The following is a 26,299-nucleotide window of genomic DNA, read 5'->3' on the forward strand; positions in this document are numbered from 1 at the left end:
AATTTACAATTGTGTTTAAACGCTTTAACATAAATTTTATTTATTTAAAATTCTTTAAAATAGTTTATAGTATAATTAATACATATATGTATAATGTTTCATTAATTACAATTACACATACAAAAACTGTATATACTTCTGCGCTCCAAGTGTGTTCTTCATGGAGCTATAAATCCATTATTTAAATATTTATCGACCATTTGTATTGTAAGTAGCTCTGCAAAAATAATTGAATTACTCATTTATTACTATTATTATTTGCTTTACAATTGTTTGTATTTAATTAGTGGTTAATTATGTCGTTTTTGCATTGTCGTTTTGCTGATATGGTTCTACTACTCGTTCCCTAAACAATATATGTTATGTTATTTATGGCTGCTACTTCATGTAGCCCAGGCTAGTTTAATAGTATTTTGATTAGTATTTTAATTTGTACACACTTAGTTGGACAAATGAATATGTTAATTGTATTAAGAAGTAATATTTGCATATTGACAAACCTAAACTTTAAGCTTAAATGATAAATTGTGAGCTTTTTAGCCTTAGACATTAAATGTAGAATAAATAGAAAAAAAAACAAATTTACAAATAAGTATACAAGTTGAAATATCTGGTTGCTTTTGAGCGCCTTTTATGTGTGTGTATTTTGGGATTAATCACCAACTAAATTAAGTATTGTATCGTATTAACAAAACGTTCGGATATGGAATGCTTTTGCTATGTGCTCAACTACGCTGCGCTACGCTACGAAATGCTAATTTCAAATTGCTTAAAGACTATTTGTTTTGTTCGACATTTTGGCCGCTAATACAAAAAATGGCTTCGCTTCGCTTCACTTTGCTGGCTTCGGTCGCAGCGGCAGCGGGAGAGATTTGCGTATGGGATCACCACGATTGGGCAGCTTGCTACGGAGCATTTGTTCATGCACGTACAGCATCAGACCCACGTCCCGATGTCCTGCTTGCCATGCAATCTTAAAGGCTGTGCTGCCATCCTGTAAAATTCGAAAGTTAATAAAAGTTCTAAATGAGTAAGATGCTACACGGATACTCACCACATCCTGGATGAGGGAATCGCAATCCTGTTGCGATAACAAATGCTTCACAATATCCACGCGTCCATGTTCCGCGGCACACATCAACGCCGTGCTGCCATCCTCATCCTGAATGTTGATATCTGCACCGGCATCGAGCAGCATGGAGACCATGTCCCCATTACCATGCGACACAGCGAGCATCAGTGCGGTTTGGCAGTGCTGCAAAAGGATTGAAAAGGAATGGTTAGTAGGGAAATTAGGCAATTATCCAAAGCGGAAGTCAGCTAACTGACTCGTACCTACCTTCTTGGCTCGTATGTTGACATCGGCCATCTGGAACAGTCGCTCGACGACCGTTCGATGAGCCGCTTGCTTCAGCTTGGCCAACGATACGAGCATGACGCACGAGTATCCAGCGTTATTCATTTGGTTTACGTTGCAAACCTTGGAATCCAGCAGTATGGATACGACGTCAAAGTTGCCATGAGACACCGCATAATGCATAGCCGTGTTGCCCTATAAATAATTAATGCAAACATTAATATACACTGACATTTCGGTATCTACAACTCTAACTCACATTGCTATCGGAGAGATTCACACAGTATTCCAGCAGTGGCACCGACAACGATTCAAAGTGGTCCAGATAATCCTCGACCTCGTGTGGATTTGAATTGCCAGTGCTGGAAATGCGGAACCAATGCTCTCCAATGGTTGCCTTCGATGCCTTCAGACTGAACGAGGAGAAGGGCTTAGAGCCCAGCTTCTTGAGCAGCGAATCGTTGATGACTTTCAGGGCATCCTTCATGTCCTTGTGCAGTTCCGTCCTAACACACACACAACACAACATAATTTATAAAGCAAATATTTGCAAACAATTACCGAAGGCCATTACTCACTTTTGTCTGGGCTCTGAGGGTGACTGGGCCAGCTGATGTAGCTGAGCCTTTGTTGGAGGTCGCTCGTCCTTCAGTTTCACCTCCTCCTTAGCCTCCTCCTCCTCTGCATTGACGGCCTCAACTGGCTCCTTCTGCGGCCGCCTTTCGATGACAGTCACCTGGGACCCCTCGCTTTGACTAGACTTGAGCGGAGTGCTTGACTTTTTGCGTGCCCCTTGTGAGATTTCACGCTCTACATTGGAGTCACTGGACGCGGTCAGCGCTTGCTCTGGCGAGGCGGACTTGGTGCTGGCCGTTGTCGTGGCCGAGGAGCTCATCAACGGCGCTGGCGAAGGATCACGTGACCAGCTGATGCTCACACGTTTCTCCTCACGCACAATCAACTCATCGTCGCCAAGCTGGGTTAGATCCAAATCGTGGGACGTTGCAATTGGTTTGCTGGACGGCTGTTTGATGAAGCTCTGTGATTCGGTTGTGGCATCGAGCACCAAAACGGGCGGCTTTTCCTGCAGTGAGCTGTAAGAAACACAAGCATTGATTTGTTTAGTAAAAGGGAAAGAAGTTATTATTCCCATTGGACCCACGTTAAGAGCAGCGCGGAGCAGCCGCTGATCACGAGAGGATAGCAGGTGAAGCTGCTCAGGCCGGAAAACATCGAAAATACCATTTTGGGGGGAAAACGAAAATCCAAATAACAAACAACAAACAAAAAACAACAAAAGGCGACAAAGGAAGCGAGAGCAGCTGCAAACGCGCCAAAGCTAAAACGAAAACTGTGGCTAACGTTGAAGCTTCAGCTGAAGCTGAAGGTCAATGTGACTGGGTCGGCATTCGGACTCACACTCCGATTCGGACTTGTAACCGAGGGCAGCCACTTTGCGCATGGCACGCAAATGTCATGGCCCAGCGGCTGGTTTGTGTCTTGGCTAAAAAGCATGCGCTTGAAAGCTTTCGCGCTTTGTTATGCTCGACGGCACAGTGGTTACGCGCTTATAGAACTTTGAATGAACTCATGTGAACAATGCAAATGCTTGATTAAAATTTAGAGATATTCAAATTTAACTATCCTGTTTAATATTTTTGAATGTTCCACATATTAATTACCTATTAATGTTTTAAATGAACATAATGAGAGAATAATAGAAAATCTAAATTTGCGAACCAATTCTTCATCAGATTATAACAATATCTATCTCCTTTTAATTTAAAATACTGCATACTAGCGTCTAATAACAAAACTGAAGAAAATAATGTTAAATTCGATTATCTAAACATATGTGCAACTTAACAAATCCGTGCACATAAGTTTTAGAATTGATTCATTCATGCAATTTAATAATGAACGAACTCTTGACCACTTTAAGATATCCCTTATATGTACTATATTTAGTATTTCGATTTCAATAGAAGCAAAAAAGTTCGGTTATCATCTAAGGCTGATGTCAGAGTGCGCGCGAGAAGCGAAGCGAAGCGATGCGAGAAGCGATGAGCAAAGCGAGAAGATGTCAGAGTGAGAGCTTTGCAAGAGCGAGCTACATTGTTCTATTTTTCAGTTATTAATATGATGGTGATGGATTCGGACGAAGATTTTTTTGCTTCAAGTGCAACACTTAATTTTGTTTAAAAAAAAAGTGGCGTCCACCCGCTTAACTGCAGTAGAAACGAAAAAGTAGAAAGGAAAAAGAGTTCAAAAATTTATATAATGACTTGAGAAACCACCCAGAAAAGTTTTTTTTAACTATTCAAGGATGTATATTTCGATTTTTGACTATATATTAAATAAAATTAGTAGTCGGCTGGAGAAGCGTTGGCCAAATTTTGAAAATAAGCGGTAATTAAATCACAGAATGCAACAAAACAATCGTACGCTCTGAGAGAGTTGAAGCGATAAAGCAGGTTGCAAACTGCTCTCTCGCTTTGCTCTCGCTTTCTCGCTTGAACTCGCAACTCGCTTCGCTCTCACTCTGTCATCTTTCGAGCGATTGCATATAAAAAAGGTTGCAGTGGTTTATCGCTCGTTCTCGCCCAATATTATCGCATCGCTTCTCGCTCGCACTCTGACATCAGCCTAACTATACGGAATAAACATACTCAAAAATACTGGGTACTGAAATATACTGAAACGTATATTTACTATATTGATATAACAAGTGCTGACTAAAGTGTTCTCTCGTATAGTCTCAGAGATCTATTCATTCAGACAAACCTGGCTTCTTTGACCTCTAAAATATACTTCCTATCACCACAAAGGTCTACTAGCGTTCGACCCTATGGGTAGCGGGTATAAAAACTCACCTCAGACGTGTCTTTCGTTCTGCCTTCGGAGTCTTCGGGGTTGCTGGAACCGTTGGCACCGTGTATGTGTTTTGACGTTGGAACTGCTTGCGCACGGGACTGGGACTAGTGAGATGTTTGGGGCGTGGTATACGAATCCGCTGAACTGGAGCGACGAATAGTGGGCGTAGCTTTAACAGCTGCTGCTTCCACTGGGATGTCGGCCTTCGAGAAGTCCCTGGCCAGCACTTGGATGGCCTCTTTGCAGGAATCACAGTAGTTGGCCGCACAGGCGATCGAGATGTGTGGCTTGACAATGTCGCCACAGCCGACGTCGCGTTTATGCACCTGTTCCGTGTTGCAAGCCGAATGCGCCGTGCGCTGCTTTGGCTTGGCTACCACTTCCGGTGCCGGTTCCGGTTCAGTATTGCTTCCCGTGTGGCGCGTTTGCGGGCGTGACAACGGCGCCATCAACTGCTCCGCCTTAATCGTACTTCGTGTCAGGCGCTGCAGTCCCTTGGTGTCCGTTTGCCGGCTGCTTGTGTCCACGCCACACTGCGTGGCAACCTGCTGATGCTCCGGAGTCACCTGGGCTCCCGTAGAACGCACTGTTGTGGTTGTCGTTTGACTGGCAGCTGTGTGCACTGTGGCCATCGCCGTCTGACAGCCAACAGCCTTGCGCTGAATGGCCAGCTGCTCGTGCTCTCCCAGACTGAAGGTATTGCTGCGTCCTGGTAACTGTGGCACTGGCTTTGGCTTCTCCATGGGCTCGTCGGTGCCGCTGCCAACGCTGCGCTTAACCACCGCGCACTTCTCGCAGAGCACATCGTTGATCCGATGCTCGGAGCTGCCTACGCTGCGCACATCCGGCTTGCAACTGGTGAAGTTCTCGCGTGTCTGCGGCTTGGCTGAAATTCCCACATTGTGCTTGAGCACCGCACGCTGTGGCACTGTCTGCACGCCCGTATCCCGCTGATCCCGCTGTGGCACATACATCTGTGTACCCACCGAGATGAGCTGACGCAGTCGCTGCTGCTGGGCGTCTCCGAGAGCACGCTCTATCTTCTGCTTCAACTCCAGCTGGGAGTAGATGGCTTCCGCTTGCTGGGTGCCCACATGGCGAGTGGCCAACTGCACGCCAACAGCCACATCTCGTGTGGCAATCACCTTGCTGGCCGCCTGTGTGGCAACGTCGCGTCGAATAATGCTGGGCGAGACGGAATTGCTGCGCATGCGTGCGCCCAGACTCTCCAGGGAAACGGGACTGATGCGCTGAGGCGTAAACTGCACCGGAGAGGCATTCTTGATACCCGGACTCGGTGGCGAAGGCGTTTGTCGTTGTCCCCGCAGCAAATCCTCGTTGCGACGCAGCAAGCGTTGCTTCTCCGCGCGCAACGAATTGAGTTCCAGCTAAAAGTGAGAAGAAAAGTTTACACAGATCTTAATACATTTTAATAGACAGACTCACCTCCATGTCGGGTATAATCTTGACCTGCTCCTCCAAATCCTTGAGACGCTTGAGGCTCAGCGCCATCTGCTCGCGTATCTGGCACAGAGCTTGTGCATCCGCCGTCGTCTGTCCCGCCTCGGAACTGACTGGCGACTGCAGCGGACTTCCATTCGCCTGCTCCGCTTTCGGTGTTGCGGTCAAGTGATGGCGTCGTGGAGGCGGCGGAGGTGGCGTGGCCTTCGCTTGGTGCTGCTCCAGCTGTTCCACTGGCGACTTGGCATTGGCTGCCACCGTGGCCTGCACATAGCTCTCGTACTGCACCTCGGCGGGACTCGGACGCTGCTGCAGTGGCAGCGTATTGGAGCGCTGAAAGAGACGCGGCGTGCTCGACCGCGGCGAGCGATTGCCCGCCATGCAGGAGTCTAAAAAATAAATGGAAAATAATACAAATGAATATAGAAAATATGAATTTATTTCAGGGTCTTCACTTGGTTACTTGCTCTGTCAATTGCCTTGCTCAAAACTATTTTTATTTGCAGACTTGCCATAAGCTCGTGCATTTGCCTACTGAAGCTCCAACAGCTCGAAACATTTTGATTTGATTTCTTTTGTTGGTGATAAAAAATATGATAGTAGTATATATACGATACGCTATCTAACTATTAGCCGAAAACTGTGTCACACTGCGCATAATTTGCGAGCCAAACAAAAACTGTGGAGCGTAGAAAAAATGAAAATACGACAAAGGCAAAACTGAAATACTACACAACAAAAAAAAATAACAAAATAGAATTGCCTCCGTCCTTTTGTTGTGCCCTCTGCTGGCGTCGACTGTAGATAAGCCGGCGACGTCGACTGGCGACGACGCTGTTATTATTATTCAATATTGATTTTGCCTACATTACATACTCATAATATATAGCACTCATTTATTTATACGAATTTATTTATATGTGCACGTTGGGGCAACGGCATTACCCACTTGATATCAACTGAAGAGCACACATTGTAACAGCTATCTATCTGACCATGAATAGCACAAAAGTGCAGCACATGTTCAATGGCATTAGAAATTATCTAGTTCTCTAATCCTATAATAAACGCCTTGAAAATATAATAGAGAAAAATACAGAAAAATTAAAAAAAATAATAATACGTATCACAAATGTCAATAAGAAAATATCTAATTTCATATGGCTATATTAAAGGTCTTGAAATACATTATATAGAAACGAACAAATAATTAGATAAAACAATATAATAATTATTAAAAGATAGACAGCAGTTAATCTTTTAATAAATAAGATTTCCAAAAATTTGCTAGAAATTCTCTACTTTTTGAACAATATAAATTTAATATTAAAAATTATTAATGCGTAAGACAAATTTCGACTATTTGCCTCAAGAGTACAATAAAGAAAAAGCAAGCTTTAAAGTTAACAAATAAAATAATGCTTTTCACAAAAGCAAGCTAATTTTATTATAAGAAATTGTCAAGTTTAAATGATTCGAAAATTCAATATATTTAAAAACAACTAATTTAATTAAATCAAGTAAGAAACACAAAAAATACTCAAATATACCTATCAAGCTATAACTGGTATATAAATATACTACTGAATATTCCATAGAGTAAATAAGGCAAATAATATAATAATGCGCATTACAAACATTTGAAAACAGTTACACTTAAAGGTCATCAACTCATTTCAAATTAAATTAAATTAAATTCCTAAAGCGTTGACAATACAATATATAAAACATACAGAACTCATAATTTCCTTTTAAATGTTGTAGAAATTATCTAGTTTTCTATTCATATGACTTTTGAAAAATGTTTAATATTGACATTATATTCTTTGAATTTGATAGAAATGATCGAGTTTTCTGTCATGACAAATACAAAGAAATTACAAAGTTAATAAGTGCGTTTAATAAAATATAAGTGCCACACATTAAATGTCTTTTAATTTCTTTGAAGTTCTCTAGTTTTCTAATTCAATTTTAGATATGCCAAAAATTGTATAAAAACACAATTTTTATAATTGCAAAATATAGTGTAATACGTATTATAAATGTTTGAAAAATGTTATACATTAAAAGGTCAACTACTCTCTTTGCATTTTGTATTTAATCACGTATACGCACGATGTGCTTTTACAGTTGATATTAAACGTTGCGCTAATAAAATCACGTATACGCACAATTATCGCAAGCAGTGTGCACTGAGTGTTGTTACTCATCGCCTATGCCGGCTGCCAAGATTTTTTGTTGTTTTTTATAACATTATTTTGTTTCTTTACACTTTGTCTCTGATGCTGCTCCATTTGCTGCTATTACTTAATTTCTATGTAAACCAACTGTGCACTGAACTGTTGACGACCGAAATTAAATAAAAACTAAAAGAAACGGCAAATGAAAAAAGCAAAAGATTTCTATTTTGTATTTCTTTTGTATTGTGTGTGTGCTTGCGGCGGTGCCAAGTTGGCTGAGCTGTCGAAAAGATGGTCAAGGCAAAGCAGGCAAAAAGAGCAGAAGCAGAAAAGCTGAAAAGCAGAAGAGCACGAATAGCAAAGTCGCGTGTTTGGTAGCATTGACCGGCACAAAAGTCTCAACTATAATTAATCAGTTTTTATGAGCTAGAAAATTAGCAAAATGCAAATTGAATACAGTTAGTAGCTAGCTAGCTAGCTGGTGCTTTGGCTGATGATGAACCTACAATCATGCCACCAGCTTTTTGGTGGACTTTGCCGCGATTCCGCTTTCATTTTGATCTTCCTCGATGTGGTCGATTCCTTGTGGCGTCGCAGCGGCAAAGTATCGTTGGATGTGGCAAACATTGTTGCAAACGATTTTGTTATTGATTTTTAGTTAGATAATTGCACAATTCAGCATCATTATTGTTATTAGCAATAGCGTAATCAGCGTTCAAGGCGGTAGACATTGCACTTTAGTAAAGCCAGGAAAAAAAATATTAAAAATAATGATATTTTCGCCTTTTATTTGTTGTGTTAATTAAGGCATTTTCGATGTGAGTAATAAACAATATTTAATTGATTTGATTTGTTAGACAATCACAATAAAAAAACGTCACGTCAGCGTCACGCGTTATCATTTACAGTGCTGCACAAAATTACTCGGGCACAAACTCACTCAGCATGAACTCTTGTTTGATTCTCTTAAAAGCCGTAAAGACTGGCATTGAGAACGCATATATAATATTATTCATAGATTCGGTATATTTATTCTTTTTCTATATAGTATAGATGTATTTCTTTTTTATGTTTCGCTGTCAACAAATTTGAATTTCGTTTAAATTATTTGCTTATTTGATTTTCAATTTCTAATTTGAGAAAACACGTGCGTTTTTTAATTTTGTTTTTTATTATGTGCGCGTGTTCTTAAATTAGTATTAGTTAAATTTTATATAATTCCGATCGATTTTTTATGGCGAATTATTTTGATGATCTCGATCGCGTTTTCTTGGCATTTAATCAAATTTTATTTCGCTTTAATTTCGGTTGTTTGTCGTTACTTCCAGCGAGCATTTCGATAGTTGTTTTTATTATTCATTTAATTATTATCTTAGTCGATTTGCAATTCGTCATCATTTTCGTTTACTTATTTTAATTTTAAGCATTTCGCTAATTTAATTGCTTTTATTTCGTTGCTCGACACATTTTATGCTTTTCGTTCGAAAGTCGCCGACAAACTGCGTTGAGATTTTCGAGTAGCGACCACCAACAAAAAACTGAAATCATTTAGCAGCAGCTATTTTGTTATTATTTAACAGCTCTTGTGCAAAACCAGCACAGCACAACACACAAATGTTATGTATTACTAACAAGAAGCAACAACAAAAACAACGCTGAAAACACACCAGCAACAAAAAAAAAACAGCAGCAAATATATAGCAGCAATATTGGGAGCTCGAGAGCTGAGAGAGAGCCCCAGCGATAAGGTCGTCGTTCGCTCAGTAAATACTAATTAAACAATCTAAACAACAACAACAGAATGTAAACGAAAAGCAACAGAAAAACTAGACAACAACAGTTTCGTAGATAAGCTAAATGCACATTATTAAATGATACGAGTATTGTTGATTGTTATGATGACGCCAAAGAAAGAAAACCCAAAGCGAACCCAAAACGATTCTGAAATATTTTTAGCTACAGCCACAAGTGCGAGGCCGGCGTTCAAAAGTATTTCAAGGTGGATCTTCACCAAAGTTTGTTCAATCACTTTACAAGCAAATACCAGAAGTATTTCTTTAGCTATTTGCAGAGTAATTTCGATTTAAAAATTCGTGTGTTGAAAGCAACTTCCTATGCAATTGTCGACGACGGCGACGATGACGAAACTTGTTTCTATTAAGCAACATTTAAGTACATTCAATCAATCACATAACTGTTGCTAATCGATCAAACTCGAATTAATTGCTAACTAGCTTAAAATGAGCTTGTACTCGATATTAAATTTAAGTGCATAAAAACTGTTATTACTGCATTTTAAACGAGAACTCAAACTAGTTGTAAAATTATAATTATCTGAGCAAATTTGTAAGTGTCTTCTGTTGGCGCCAGTCTAGAGCCAAGAGTTGCTTTTAGGCCTCAAGGTTGTTCAAATACTTATTATCTGTGCACACGCATTTGGCATTTGTCTATTGTTAGATAGATTTCTGGGCTCTTTTCATCTGTCGGCGTCAATTGAGAAAACACTTTTGTGTTGTTTTGGCGCACATTTCTGTTGGCAATATTCAATTTGATTAAAGGCAATTTTAAAGCCATCCATTACGAGTTCAAATAGACACAAAAGTACGGGCTCTCATAAATGTATGTATGTATTCACAGTAATCATTAATCAATGCCAATTCTATACTCCCTCCTGCCCAGCTGAATTGTCCGCAGGCGAAACCCCAAAAAAAAAAAAAAAAAAGAACAGCGACAATTTGATTTGTTTATTTGCATGGATTTCTTGCATTGCTTTTTGCACACTTTATGGCAAATTTATGGCATAAACAAATACAAGAAAAACGGGCCAGCAGCCCCACAGCAAAAGAGCGAATAAAAAACGACAACAACATGAGCTGTATTTGCATGCAAATTGAGCGCCAAATGCGCATTTCAAAATTGATTTAAGATAAAAATGCCTGAAATTGCCTTGAAGTTGCTGCCACGCCGCCTCTAAACTCCAATTGAGTTTGAAATGCCAAGCAACAGCAAAAGATTGTATCTGCGTGTATCGGCGTGAAGTATCCCGAAGTATCTGCATCTGCAGCTTTGTATCTGTATCTATGGTTTTCTGTCCAGCTTAATGTGTTTTGATTGCACTGCAACTCGAGTTTTTATTTTATTTTCTTTAGTTCAGGCAGAAAATTGAATTACGAGCAACTGTGATCGTAAACTGTGAGTTTTTAGAGCCGCATTTAAATGTTTCTTTGATCTAACAACTTGTGTGCCAAGTTGACAGCTTCATGCGTAATGTTGTCAGCTTTACAGTGGGCCGAATTACTAAGTAAACATTACACTTCCTTCTTTTTATGTGCATCTCATATATTGTCATTAAATTGGCAGCATTCAGGATAACGTTCTCAGTTCAACAGTAGGTCGAAATACTAAGTAAAAAATACTCTTACTTTTCTTTATGTGAATCTGATAGATTACTATTCATTTGGCTCCACATTACACTTCCTTTTCTTTATGTGATTCTAATAGATTGTCATTCAATTGGCTCCACTGTGCAGCATTCAGCATTCAACAACTTCCAACAGTTGTGCAAAATTTTTCACACTTTCGTGCGTAAAAGTGTCACATGTGCTGCGGCGTCGCTAATTGCTGACTAACAAAAAGCGAAAAAAAGACTGAAAACTGAAAGCAAAAGTATCTGGCAGAAAAGTGAAGTGAAGTCGTCTGCAGACAGTGAATCATACAGCAACGAGGCGAACATAGGCAAGTGTATTTCCTTATCTATTTCTGGCACATCGGACAGTTTCTCACTCACCTGGCACATCAAAGTAGCGATCCCAAGTGCTGTTTCCCTTCGACTCCCTCGGCGATCCGTGGCCATTGCTGAGGCTCAAGCTCAAGCTTAGGCTGTTATTGTTGCGATCCATGGAGAGTGAGCTGCCATTGCTGTAGCTGTAGGCACCAGCCTTGCGTCGCTTGGACGAAGCACGTTCCAGAGTGCGCTCAAAGTCACTGCAGACCTCATCCAGTGCCTCGTGGAGAAAGGCGCGTGTCTCCGGCGGACTGTTGGCTGGACGGGCATGGCTGAATCCGTTGGTATACTTGTGTGGCTGATAGACGCCAGCGTCGCTCTCGATGCCGCCACGCAGCGAAGAGCAAGTGGAAGAGGCTGTGCCATAGGGTGACTCGGCACGTGGAGCGAGGCCGCCGTAGGTGAAGCGTGGCACCGACGACGAGCGTGGCCGATAGCTGGGCGATTGCCCGACCGCCGGGAGTTGTTGTGGCGAATCCGGTTCGCTTTCATGTGCCGCCTGCAAGGGAGATGTAAACAGGTGACAGGTTAATCGAGCGTAAAGTGAACTACACTTTGATCTTTCCACACACACACACACACACACAGATCAAAGCGGAATATTATGACTTACCTCGGCTAAATTGGGCTGCACTCGATTCTCGGCCTGCCAATCTCCCCCGAAGAGACTCTCAAAACCCAGCATAAACTCCATCGATTTGCGTGATCGTCGGCGATCGCGACGCTGCAATTCGTTCTCGCTGGGCTTGGCATTGGCCAAAGCTTCGCAGTAGCGCACGAAATCCAGATCGATGTGGTAGCCATAAGGACAGCAGTTGCAGCTGCGCACCGAGCCGGTCAACGATGATGAGCTTGGGGTGCCATTGTTATCGCCCGGCATTTGACGAGCTACAGAGGGAGAAAAGGAGAGAGAGAAGGGAGACCGGATGAGCATGTTAAATGTATCTCGACTGCAGACAAGTCGTATATCTAAATGTCACTATCAAGGTCACGTCGTCTTGAGTTCATCTGCTTTCGCTTCTCAGTATTGGCCAGACCCAAACAATAAAGCCAACCAGCATATTTCTCTCTCTTCTGCTTTGTTGTGGCAATGTCTGGCTTAGTTGTTGTGCGTGGCAAGAAGCATTTGGCAGTCGGTGCCACACCTGCGTTGGCCAAAACATGTTTCGGCTTTTGGTAATTTGAGCAGCAGCAGCAGCACCAACGACAAGCTAAGCGCATTTCTCAGAACGTATCCGTGAGATAATTGTGTGTGATTTGCTGGCCATATTTATATATTTAATTGCGTCATATAATAACTAATTTGGCTTAATTTAGATAAGGCACCCGGCATCCGATTCATTCGGAAACTTTGTTGCTTTAAAAAGATTTTATATAATTTTCACTTCAGATATTATTTATATAGAACTTCGCCTTCTTATGAAAACGAGACATAATATTTAGATATTTTTAATTTCAAATTGTTTTTAGAAATCCCAAATTCATAATTTTATAGAACATTACCTAATAGTCTTGTATTATTTATTAAGAAACTTTATATGAAAACGAAAGTTGTAATTTAAATTGGCAATGACTTTATATTTCCCAATTCATAATTTTATATGATTTATTTAGAACAAGAGTTCTAATTTGAATCTACTTTGTTTAAATTACCTTTTCCTAATTCGAATTCTTTGTTGCCACGACATTTAAGTACTTGCGACCTTTAACCAGTCAATTTTATATCTAACTAGTCACAGCTATCTTTGGCAGCATTTCAATCAAACTATCCAAAATATAATTTAATATTTTGATAATACCAATGAGTTCCTCAAACCGCAATCAGCAGAATATCATTGAAAGCACTTGGTATGAATTTTTGTATCTGCAAAGCATAAGAATACGCGACTTTCACTCACTTGTGCTGCAAATTCTATGCTGAGTACGTGGTTGCCGCCTCGATTCATACCATAGCCAGAGCACCACCAACCACAACAAATTCCAAAGCATTTTCTAGTATGCGTTTGGCATTGGCCCATTAAAAACTTAAATCGATAATGAGAAATACGCGTTTGTAATGTGCAAGCTACGCGTTTTTCTATTCAGCCGACCATTTGACGGGCGCGTCCTCAGCCCAACTGGACGATGGCAAAAGAATCGAAATTGTTGTTGAACTCATCATCAAGCCGCTAAATGGGCGATAAGATACGCAGCATTTAGGGCTCTTATCGTTAGAAAAGCGGTTAAAACAACGCCCAGATACGAGTGCAGCGTGAAATGGAGGAAGCTTTTCTGCTTGGTCTCATATGTGGCGCCATCTACATGTGAAGTATGTTCAAATAAAACCACTTCACGGTTTCACTTTCAATGCACGATTCAATTCATTCATAAAAAGCAAACGTGTTGCTTGTGGGCGTGTGCTTGTGAAAGTGTTGGCTGCACTATGCGGCGTATACGTGTTGTGTGTCAAGCACCGCAATGTTAGCCAGGCCGATTAACCGCATATTGATGAGCTAGTCAGCAGACTGTTGTCGTTGTAATTAACAGCAGTCATGACCATGGCCGATTACGGGGGCGTGCTCTTAATGACGTTGCTCGCCGGCTTAATTATCCACACTGTAGTGTTGGACACCAAAACACCCACCCACAAACACTCTCACACACTCACACGCACACGCATAATCACAGCTGTTTATTCAGTTTGGCATGTGCTATGGGCGTTGCTTTGTGGGCGTCTAAGAATGCGGTCTGTCTAATATCGCCTAATTGGTAGCCAAGTGAGTGTCTGGCTAAGTGCTTGTCTGTGTCTTGTCTAAATGCTTGTTGCTGCAATTTCTAATGCTTTTGACTGAAGTCAATCTGCAACTTTATTTAAGGTAATAGTTAGAGTTAAGTGTACTATAGAGCTAGTATAAACAAGAGTGTAGGCATGTAACAAGAGGCACAGGAAATGATAAGTGCCTAATACACTTGGGCAAAATTGATGTAATCTCAACAGTTCCACAATTAATATTAGACATGTGATTTATTAGGCCGAATCAAAGTTGTCATCTTACTTCACGTATTTCACCTAACTATCAATAATTGAAAAATACTTTATATGACAAAAACTGTTGTCTTAGATGCTTTGGTTGACAATTTGTAGTAGTAGTATTTTATTGTAGTATGTGGATATAACATACTTTGATTGGCAATTCGGTATAATTGGACCGGATGATATATGTTATACAGCCTTATACAGCCTTTAATATATTTCAGTATTTTCTCTGTATATTATTTGAATGGTATATTTTGTACTCTTCAATATATTTTGAATGTAATAGTATATCGGTATATCTAATACCACCTTTATTATAATTTAGTCTTCTTCAGCCTTCAGTTATATTTTTTGGTATATTCTTTTGAAATGCTTTGGTTGATAATTTGGTATATTTTTAACTATTAGATATATGTTAAATGTAATAGTATCGATATATTTAGTACAGACTTTTATTATATTTTAGAATTTTTTTCGGTATATTTTAAGAAAAATGAGCAATTCTTTGTATTTTTTGTATGGCCAGAGAGTATCTTACAGTAGAGCACACTCGTCTGTAGCTTTGTTACGTATTTCTAAGCAAAACATGACATTGTTTGCACATTTGTAACTAATAAGTTATTATTCAAAATATATGCTGAAAATAATTACTAGAAATCCCTTAAAATTACTCTACGTTAATTGTAACGGACACCTATCCTCAAGTTATTTTTATCCGTCGTGGACAGCAATGTTCGCTCAATGACGCGAAAACATTTTCAAGAGTTGTTTATTTAAATCTTGTATTTTCGTATTCCACAAATATCAATTGCAATATATATCAATTTAGTCATCTTACCGCAATGAATAATCATTAGCTTTTAACCCAATCCGTTGCCCACGACTCGCATTGAAACATCTGTGTTGCCCCAAAACTGTACAACTTAATTTACCCAATCCCGAAGGCACCATAAAAGGTGCCTATTTATTCGCACACTGACATAAATCGCGCACACAGCGCACATAAAAATTAAGAAATTAGCCCAGTGGACAGGCAGCAAAGCGAGTTGCAAGTAAACCTAAATTACGAGTAGAGTCCAGACTGCTGAACTGACTCTTTCACTGAGTCAGACTTGGGAATCGATGTTGCGGTCTTAATGGTTGACAGCGTAAAGTATTCATGGCATACCCCCTGAAAAAAACCAACCACATCGTATCCTCATTATTAGCAACAACTTCATCATGATCAGCGTCCGCTAGTAATGACTAAATTATCAGTGTGGGCGGCTTGGCCGAGACGCGACCAAGACCAAGTCGAAAACGAAGACGAAGAAGCTGCCCAGCATACGAAATGAAGCCGGCTTGTGAATGAATTTCCAGCCAGAGTCAAAAGAGAAATAAGTCAGTTCAATGTTGGAGAATTTGGACTACTTCCTGATACCCTCGGATTAATGTAAAGACAATGTAAAAAAAAAGACATTTCTGAACGACTTTTAATGTACTTTTAATTTGATTGAACTTTCTTATAAGCATAGCATATTATATCTATTTATAAATAGTACGTATAAGGGTTTAAACTGTGAACAAAAAAGTGTGATACATACTACCTGATATGGAGTAACAATACTTTACCTTATGTTTCCATCCTCCATTATCAGTTCACCCAAAATCATAATACCCATTTACAATTTAACTAGTGGGTATAATAAAATGAAAACTTGTTGTCCAATCTGTATGTACAATGTTGCACACACGAGGGAGATTGGGTTGAAGCTGCAACGGGTAGGCGGTAGTTGCAGCTGCAGCTAATGAAGTTAACGGTGCAATAGCCGCAGCAACAGCGAATGTATCCAAAACAACATGTACAGAAATCTCAACAACAAATTACCGTAAAGTGCAAAAATATAATTATGCTAAACACGTGCAGCGTCTGTTCAATCTAATTGCCTGACACGACCAAAATGACAACTGCGAAAATTGAAAAACATACAGCATGAAACCGAAAGAAATTGTACAATCAATGCCTTGCAAATTTAATACTCTACATTTTATGCTATACATTATTTGAAATAAATAAATAGAGATATGCAAAATTAAATTATATGCGAGAAAGCGAAATTTGAGTGTGCTCAAGACATTTGGAAACAAAAGCTAAAACAATAATATTGAAGACTCGGTAAAATTTACCCGAAATTTCAGTAATGTGAAGCATATTTGGTATATCGGTATTTGTTTAAGCTTATAAAATACGACAATGAATCATATACCATTTGAAACTGAAATAACTAAAAGAATAGGCAATAAAATTTTAAAAGTTTTGATTTTAAAAGAATGGTCATTAACTATTGCATTCTATTGTGTGAAAGGTAAACATTTTAGTTTTTCATTTGTTTTAAAAAGCGAGCACAATTTGAAAATTTTTAAAACATTTTTCACATATAAGCAAAGTCCAGCATTATTATATTTGGATTCACCAAAATGTCTTGAATATCTTCTTGAATGCCTTCCATAAAAAATATCCTTTGAATAACTTAAACATATTTTTAGTTCTTTGAAATGTAGTTTACCAAATTCTAGTTTTAAAATAATACACCCTGCTAGTTTTATCCAGACATGTCAAAGTCTAACACAAATTAGATCTACTTAAAGTGTTGTCAAAATAATAATAATAGACTAACAAAGCCTTATCGCTTTGGTTATTGTTTCAAATAAATGAAAGACATCAACATTTCTCTAAGCTAATGTTTAATTACAAGTCTCAAAAGCCAAATTGTAGTGAAATTAATAGGGTCTTGATTTTAATAGTGCACGCAGCTATTTTTGCTTAATTACAGACTTCTTCCGTGAGTTTTCTTCGCCTTGTCTTCTATTTTCACTTTGATTTCCTTTAAAGTGCTCCCTGTGGAACGATTCACTGTGGTCCAATTTATGGCATTTTCTACGCATTTGATTACCCAATTAATGCAAGACTGTTCTCTTCGCTCTTACTGTAACTTTATTATGATTACCTTTGCGTCATCATAAATTTTACACATAAAGCATAATAAAAAAAAATAATATTAAAACTATAAAATGCGTGTGGCTAATAAGCCCAATCTTAGGAATTAGCTTGTTGAAGTTGAAGTCTTGGCATTTACATTTCGCACTTAATTGCTTCAATTAACGCCAACAAACTGGCCACGCCCACGCCCAAAAAATAAGAGTGTCAACTCATATCCGCTGTCATAAATTGGCCCAAAAAAATGTATCTACGCCAAATATTTAAGCCAGAAACCGGCTTTAGCTCTCAAGCTTAATTAAAAATCACAAGTGTTCAAATATTTGAAATTGCAAATGTTATATTTTTGTTTGGGGGGGGGGGGGGGGGGGGTTAACGACGCAACCTAAGTGACAGCCAAGTCTCAAAAAGCATTTGCATAAGGCAGCTGAATTTTCCACATGTGGGCAACGTGTCTGGACAATGGAAAGTGCGTTGAAAATGCAATTGCAACAACAGCAAAGCATCGTAAATTGCTGTGAGACGCCGCTGCGACAAATTTGCAAAGTCAAAGATATTTCTTAAAAGGTGGGTGTTGCCATAGACCAAACAAGACCAAAGAGCCAGAGTTAAAGTCAACTCGATGCGATGTCTGTGCGGGCGTCGAGTTGACCCACATCCGATTCAGTGGCATGTGGGCTTAAGCCACGATTTTATAGCTAAATAAAAAACCCACGAATGGCAGATATACGAGTACTTACCATTTTCCTCAATAAAGGCGCGTTGACTCCGCAAAACAAGCGACCTGCAAATGCAAAAAAGCGAAAGAAATGTGGTTATGATAATGGCAAATATGTAAAGAGGACTAAAAATGTAAAAGGGTAAAAAGTTGACTTCTTAAAATTATATTGTAGAAGGGTGATAATTTCATTTATTTCTCTTTGTTACATTTATTTTTTACAAATTTAATTCGTTTTGTCCTATTTCACACAATAGTAGTATCATATCTAGCAACGATCAAGGCAAGTGGCGCTTCGTTATCGTTTCCTTAATTTTTCCGGACTGTTATCGATTTTTTTTTTAATTTGAAGTGGTGTGTAATAAGTGAAGTGTTGACTAGTTCGTATTTCGTAATGAATACTGAATTGAAGTGTTGAGTATTGCGTTACAATAACAAAGTTTAAGTGCTGTGTAGTATATAAAAATTAACAGATAATAAATGAGACAACTCCGTAATAAAAAATAGATATTTAAGATCTAAATCCTTTATACTTTTTATACTTTTACTGCCATCCTCAAATATAAAACACAAAAAATATATATAGTATATGTATATATTTATAATATAAAAGAATTTTGCTATATTTAATAAGAAATATATCCTCATAAATCAATACTATTAAATTAAAATAAAATTAATAATGACTCAAGCTAATGGTATAAAGAAATCTTCTATGTATAAAAAGTTACGGATGATAAATTAAGCAACTCTACAACAAAAGAAAAGTACTTAGGAACTTAATTCAATATTCCATTAGCAGAAAGCTTAGAAATCCACATATATTAGAAAAATATAAAATATAATAAAATAGTAAAAGTATAGTTCAGTATTTAATAAGAAAAATATACTCATACATGTACAATGGAAGTATTAAAACTATTAAATTAAAGTAAAATAAATATTCACTGAGTCAAGCTAATGATATAAGAATATTTGAATCAAAACATTTTCATAAAGAAATCGTATGTGCTCATTTGACTGTTACAAAATTTGTGCAATAGTTGTGCGAACTTTGGGTAGAGTATCGGCAGCGCCGAAATACTAATTGGCCGAGGAGCCGATAATATCAACTTGTCCAAAAATAACGATCATCTTAAAGATGTTGTGTGCATAAATTTAGAATAAAATACAGCATGTATATAGTATATATAGTATATGAGACATATGTATATACGTATGTATGTAGTATTTCTTGGTCCACGCTTTACCGATTTCTTGACAAAGTTGTTGCAGATGCATGAAAATATTTATGTGTAAGCATAACGATTCGTGTATCATAATCATAAACACACATATTAATTTGGTCTGCACTCCAAAAATAAGCGACGCCGCCGCTCGTTTCACATGGATGCAACTCTGCAGACGCAGACGATCAACTCGAGAGAGGCACGACTCGAGAGGGGGCAAGGGGTTCAAAAATAATAGTATTAGAAGGCAAGCAGAAGGCGAAGAGGAGGAGGAGAGGAGGGTTTGTCATGCATGCGACACGGAAAACCGCATAAATCAGTTGACGCATAAATTTTCATTTTACATAATTTTTGGAATCGAAAGAAACGCAACATGAAAAATATGGCAGCAAATTGCAAGACAGCTTTCAATATGATTTGTTTATTTTATTTTAAATCAGCCACAATGTTGTTGCCTGTTGTTGTTGTTGTTGTGCGTAGAAAACATGACAAGCAAATAATCTAATAAGATGGGAAAATGCACGGAACGTTGGCAGAGTTTCTCCATCATCGCCATTTTTGGGACTAATTGCATCAGGTTAAGGACTCCGAATCAAATTCAAAATGAATTCGAAAAACAAAACTAAAAACAAATCATAAATAATTGCAGCTTCCGTTGCGTGCAAGTAAAACAAATGAAAATGAAATTGAAAATGAGAAATGCGCCACGCGTGTACGATTTTCCGGGAAAACATTGTCACTACGAAAGGGGCGAGAGGAAGCAGGCAAGGAGGCTAAGTTCACTAATGAGTGCAGTGCAGTGCCTGAGACCCTTGTGCTTTATGGCATGGCAAACAGATTATTGTGGATTTTGTGGCGCGCATAGTTTCAAAGATGTTTCAAAATACCGACGACAACAACAGAACAGAAATGAACAGAGTGGAGGCAACAACAATGACAACAAAAGGGGCCGCGACTAGAACTCAAAATGCTGACAGCTTGATATATTTTATTATAATTTTCCTGTGACAACGCAAGTGTGTGGAGCTAAGCACACTAAAGTATCTCTGCAGCTGAGATACTTTTGTATCTGCGTATCTGCGTGCACCTTTTGGTATCCACGCAACAAACTGCGTCGCGCATATTTGTCGCATTCTGCGTTGCGAGTGCCATCGGCAACTCGAATGCATTGATTTATTTATAAATCTGATAAATAAGTTCTATTTGAACAGTTGTCAATAGCAAAACAAACACTTGGACACACGGCGCGTTTTGCTGGCGTTTCTCTCTCGCGGGTTTTTCTAGCGTTTTTAATCGCATACAAATTCATTTAATTTTATGCTTGATTGCTTAATGAGTTTTTGAAACTCTTTCAATCTGCATAAATCTCAAATATATTGAAACAAACGATATATCACTTTGTTTTCGGCTTAAGGTTTAAAATTAAACAAACAGGTTTTTGCCTATTAATGCTTTTTGCCAATTAATTTCAGGCAATTTGTCGATATGTATGAATTATTTATTTATTATTTGCAAAAGTTTTTACTTTTCTTTGTTCGACACTCTGGCACTTGGCACTGCTTTCGCACCTCTGAAGCACCTACACAACTTTACACTAGGTGTAATCTGTGATCAGCTTCACAACTGCGCCCAATTAATTAATATTTTCAACACTTATTGAGGCAACTCTATGAGAGATCGGCTATCGGCTGCTTGGTTTGCTTATCTTTACCTCCAAAATCGCTTAACGGCTTCCTGTTCCGTGGGTGTCAGGTGTGTTATCTTTTGGGCAAACTTTGACTCATCGTAGCTGAGCAAATCGCCGGGTAGACCACTTCCATTTCCATTTCCATTTGCCCCGATTCTACCGATTCCGATATCACTGAGACTCACACTCATGCTGCATACGTAATTTCCGAATGGCTTTATTAGCTGACACTAGGCAGTGTGTTTAATTAATTGGCATATGCTATATTTAGCCAAATGGCAATTCTGATATTTGATTGGCAACGAAACTTCACGCCATTATCGATTCGTTTGGGGCTTGAGAAGTACTTTTTCTGTTTCTTGTTACATTTGGCTGAGTCAGCCGCACTTCACTTGGCCAAAACCAATCTAAAAATTTATACTCTTTTTTGTTATTTATTTGTTACTTATTCACCGACTGACTGCACTCGCTTGAACGGAACGGAACCGAACAAAACGTGAACGCTCCGCGCTCGAAAATCGCTCGAATCGAACTGAACAGAGAAAAACTTTACCAGTTCCCGCTGAACTTTATGCTCTGTAAATGTGCATTTGTGTGCGTGAGTGTGCAAGTGTGTGTGTGTAAGTGTGAGGTGTACGCTATACATGTGTGTTTGTTTTTGTTTTTGTTTTCATTTGTTGTTTGCTGACGGCCACAAAAGAGCGCCAATGAAATCTCAGACAGAACAAAAAACAGACAATACCAAGAGCTATTTTTTTTATTTTTTTCGGCCTTAAGCAAAGCTCAGAAATGAGAGAGCTATCGATACGATAATTAATAAATACAAGCGTCCAACACAACACAATCGACAGCAGCAACAGCAGCAAACCAGTTGCCAGTTTGTTAGGCGGCATCGTAACTTGTTGGAACACCCAAACAAGCGTCATGCCCGATAAGCGATAGCTTACAGCTCGACTCGAGCGTAGTATCTATTGGATTGTTGTTTGTGCAGCACACACACATACACATATATTGATAGACTAATGTGTGAGTGTGTGAGAACTGCGATTAATTTAGCTGGGAACAGCAGCGGCTGCAACCCCTTGAAAAAAATGATTGATGTAGCCAAAAAGGTGTCGCCGTCTACCGGAGTGAGCTTTGATGTTACGAGCAATGCATTGCTACGATCAATAGTTAATTAATGAACGAAAATATATACAAATGTAATTACGAGCATTAGAATTTTTATTAGCAAAGTCATTAGAGAACAGCTCGCGCCCAACACTTGACCACAGAACACAAACAAGCTACGCAAAGGTTCAATAATCGAGTGCAGCTGCCCACATTGTAAACAATCTCCACACAGAAATTCTGTTGTTGCCCCAAAATACCAACAACACACACTCTATGCGGCGATAAGATAACTCCTAAACACTTCACGTCATTACAATGTGTCAAACTGCATGTCATGCAGTCTGTCCGTACTATGCACTCGATGTCTGTTTGTTCCGACATGCACCGAAACAACAATAACGAGAGCGCAATTGAGGTTTACACGATGTTCGAGAGACCAAAATACGTTCAGCGCGACATGAAAGTGGGCGAATGCACTAAAAACAAATGAATATAGGTTATATGCGACGTGGATCTAAAAATAATTAATAGCCACAGCAGCTAATATAAAAAAAAATGCATTCAAATTCGAACACTCTCGGATTTGACAAGCTGAAGTACTGAAGTACTGTACTGACAGCAGAAGTTGGAATGGTAAATCCATAAGGTATAATTCAAAAGAATATAGAAAATTAAACAATGAAAACTTGCCAATTGTAATAGAGAATTAACAACAATACTAATCGGCTTTGGAATAAAACCCAAATGGGTTCAAAAACATAACAATTTTCTTATCAAATTAAATTTCACTTTGGAAGCTCACATTAGGAAGACATTTCCAAAGTTTGTATGATTATTAGTACGACATTTAAGCTTAGCATAAATGAATTTAAAATCAATGTTGATGTGACTATCTTAATGCTGACCAAGTAAAAAAGCTATAATCGAGTTTGCTCGACTGTGAAATACACGCTACCCATTTTGAATAAGAGCTGTATAATTCTTTAAATATGACAAATAAGTATACCGCAAAAATACTAAGATATGCCAAAGGCTTTACTTGGTATATTGATATACATTGATATACTACATTCTAAATATACCAGAGAGTAGAAAAGATACCAGATTGTATGCCTTTAATAAGTAGGCGTTTTAACTTATACAAAACAATTTCTTAATAATAAATATATAATATCTGCTCGCAGCTAGGAATCATAAGACTTTAGTTACCAAAATTCGCGAATATAGCTTCAAAATTACGCTTGCTACCTAATTATTGTAGATTTAAGTGGGAGGAAGTGGGCAAACTTTATCTCTTATACTCTCTGAAATCTAGGTGTTCATATATACGGACGGACATGGCTATATCATCTCGACTATAGGCGCTGGTCAAGAATATACATATTTTTTATAAAATGTATTATACTGGATTATTAAATTAAATACAAAAATAAATTATTGAAATAAATTTAAAGATTGTTAATATAAAATTGCAATTTTTGAAAAGGCTCTTATTTTTTTGGTCAAACTTGTTAGGATTAGAAACCAATATAAAACTGGAGATTGTATCGATATTTAACTCTAGAATATCTTACCGTGAAATAAGAACCTTAATATACAAAATTAATGAAAATCTTACTTTAAAAAATTGTCGTGATATGCTTGAAAATTTAATTTTATATTAGGATCATGGGAAAAGTATTAGTCATAATATATTCATAATTCGAACGACATTCAAAGCATCTTTGTTCTCTCGAAACACTAAAAAAAAAATATTAACTACCGATCCACCCGTTAATACAAACAACAATAGAAAACCGTATTCGATGACACCATCAGCAGCACGTTGTTAAAAAGTCAGTTAATGAAATAGTTAATTGAATTGCAAGTCAAATTAATTGTTTGCCTGCAGCAGTAATTATCAATAGTTCATTATGTGGAAATAGTATTTACACAATTGCCGCCTTATAAGTAGGAGACAAATTCCAGTTGATTGCTGATTACCATACGACGATGATGATGATGATGCAAGCGTGTGTTGAACTCCAACTAGCTCAAGTGACAAGCCATGAAATTATATTTTAATTTCATTATTAGAGACAGAAGTGTGCACTATCTGGCAAGCCGATTGATTTATGTATTTGTTTATAAATTATGTAAATGTGTTTCTAAAGAAGCACGTATAAAAATATTGAATAATATTTAGTCGGTTCGGCAAACTGTTAACGAGCTAACAACAAAATTTCATGCCTCATGACTTTTGGCAGTGATATTTATTCTATTTGGTATAAATTGTCACGGCCCTCGAGGCCAAGGCGTAGAAACAAATTAGCCTCAACTTATTGGAGCTGAGAACTGAGCCGGTTTGAACCCGCCGTCGCCGTTGTCGTTGTCGTCTCATATCGTATTTTTGGTATCAATGATTTCATAAACAAGTTTTGCCTGCGGACTTCACGGCTTTTAATTATGCGTTAGACAAAAAAATTCTGCACATACTCGTAGATATCTCTCATTGCCCAAAGATACGTACATAAAAGTTTAAATGAATGCCTGCAATTATTTATGCGTCACACCCAATCGATTTCTATCCTAGGATAGCCTCCCAAGAGTCGGTGCCCGAGGCGTCTCTAATCTACAATTTACAATCTACAATGTCCAATCTCAGTGTTCGAGTTGAGATCAATGAAAATGTTTTATTGATGTGTTGTAGCTAATGTAATTTTGTATTGTTTAAATTATTGCCGCCTTGGTTGGAAATCATTATTTTTTATGTGCCAGCTTGACCGCCGGCGTTGCTCAGTTGATCGTTTACTCAACTGCTCAGTTGTTTTTGTTTTTTTTTTTAACGATTGTCATTTGTATTTTATATTTTTTCACGTTTATTACAAGTTGCTTTTTCAGAGACCCCGCTGAGTGTCGAACTACTGTGGCGGTAGTAAGTGAATAAGAGAGTTTTTAACAGAACTGCTGTGGTGATCTCTGGCACTTAGCAGTATTTCCGGATTGTCTTCTATATAAATACTTAGCATATAATAAACTCACTCTCTATCAATTAAACAACTTGGGTTTACCTGCAGTTCAAACGAACTAAGAAGACAACTGATTAATTTCTTAGGAATCATATGAATAAACCTTGACTCTTTCAGTCGCTTATCATCAATTACTTAATAAGTAAGAGTATTCTGCAGTCATATAATCCTCACTGCGGTAATCTGCTTTGCGAGACAGAATCTTGTGCTGAGTAAATATATATATATATATGAGTAAGTACTCTAAATATATGTACATAAACATATTCAAGGCAGTTGATGATATTATTTTGTTTACTTCATTAATAAACGCACTGAATAATCTAGGCCAACTCGACTATTGAATACCCTGCAAGTCGAATTAATATTCCAAATTCGAAGAAACTTATCATCTAAGAGTATATTATGCTACAGAGTATTTACAAATTGTATAAGTTCTCCCTCTTTGTATTCTATTTTTTGACAACTTACGTCTTATCTTCGGAGCAGCAGCTTTTGTTGAGCTATTTATTATTATGCACACGGCAGATAAGATGACAGTCAGAGAATTCCAGCAGCAACCGAAGCATCTTCAAATCAGAGCAAATCATAAAAACCAAGACCCAAGATGAACAACAAAATATTCACATGTGCAGCTTTACTTTTGGCACTGACTGTGGCAGAGTCTAACGCCAATTTGTGGGACGATATTACCGATAAATTTGTAAGTCTGATGAATATTGATTCACATTTAGAACAAACTTTAAGCTATCGATGTATTTGTTTTTTACAGGACGACATGGTTGATTACATAAAAGACTTATTCTCTTAGACAAATTACAAACAGTGCCAAACATTAACGAAAACAAATTAAAAACATGTAAACAATAAACAAATAAAGTGAACTACAATCGTT

The 26,299-nt window shown here is 38.2% G+C and overlaps 1 protein-coding gene and 1 long non-coding RNA gene across 3 annotated transcripts; one reads left to right on the forward strand and one right to left on the reverse strand.

Moving 5' to 3' along the window:
• Window positions 1-61: 61 nt before the first annotated feature.
• LOC117567436 (KN motif and ankyrin repeat domain-containing protein 2) lies at window positions 62-21,489 on the reverse strand. The gene is given in 12 exon segments (XM_034247444.2): window positions 62-994; window positions 1,055-1,255; window positions 1,340-1,552; window positions 1,617-1,863; window positions 1,936-2,451; window positions 4,231-4,365; window positions 4,367-5,619; window positions 5,678-6,081; window positions 11,660-12,155; window positions 12,270-12,544; window positions 18,390-18,433; window positions 21,308-21,489. Coding segments are annotated over 12 exon segments (4,113 nt in total). The 5' UTR covers window positions 21,475-21,489; the 3' UTR covers window positions 62-832.
• Window positions 21,490-21,862: 373 nt separating this feature from the next.
• Window positions 21,863-26,299, forward strand: LOC117567438 (uncharacterized). 2 transcript variants are annotated; one of them, XR_007954977.1, is made up of 3 exons: window positions 21,863-21,877; window positions 25,894-26,107; window positions 26,177-26,299. It is a non-coding gene; the product is annotated as an uncharacterized LOC117567438 (long non-coding RNA). The 2 variants fall into 2 exon arrangements; XR_007954976.1 differs by lacking the exon at window positions 21,863-21,877 and adding an exon at window positions 21,889-21,903.

Source organism: Drosophila albomicans, chromosome 3, assembly GCF_009650485.2.
Source record: "Drosophila albomicans strain 15112-1751.03 chromosome 3, ASM965048v2, whole genome shotgun sequence".
Classification (NCBI taxonomy): Eukaryota; Metazoa; Arthropoda; class Insecta; order Diptera; family Drosophilidae; genus Drosophila; species Drosophila albomicans.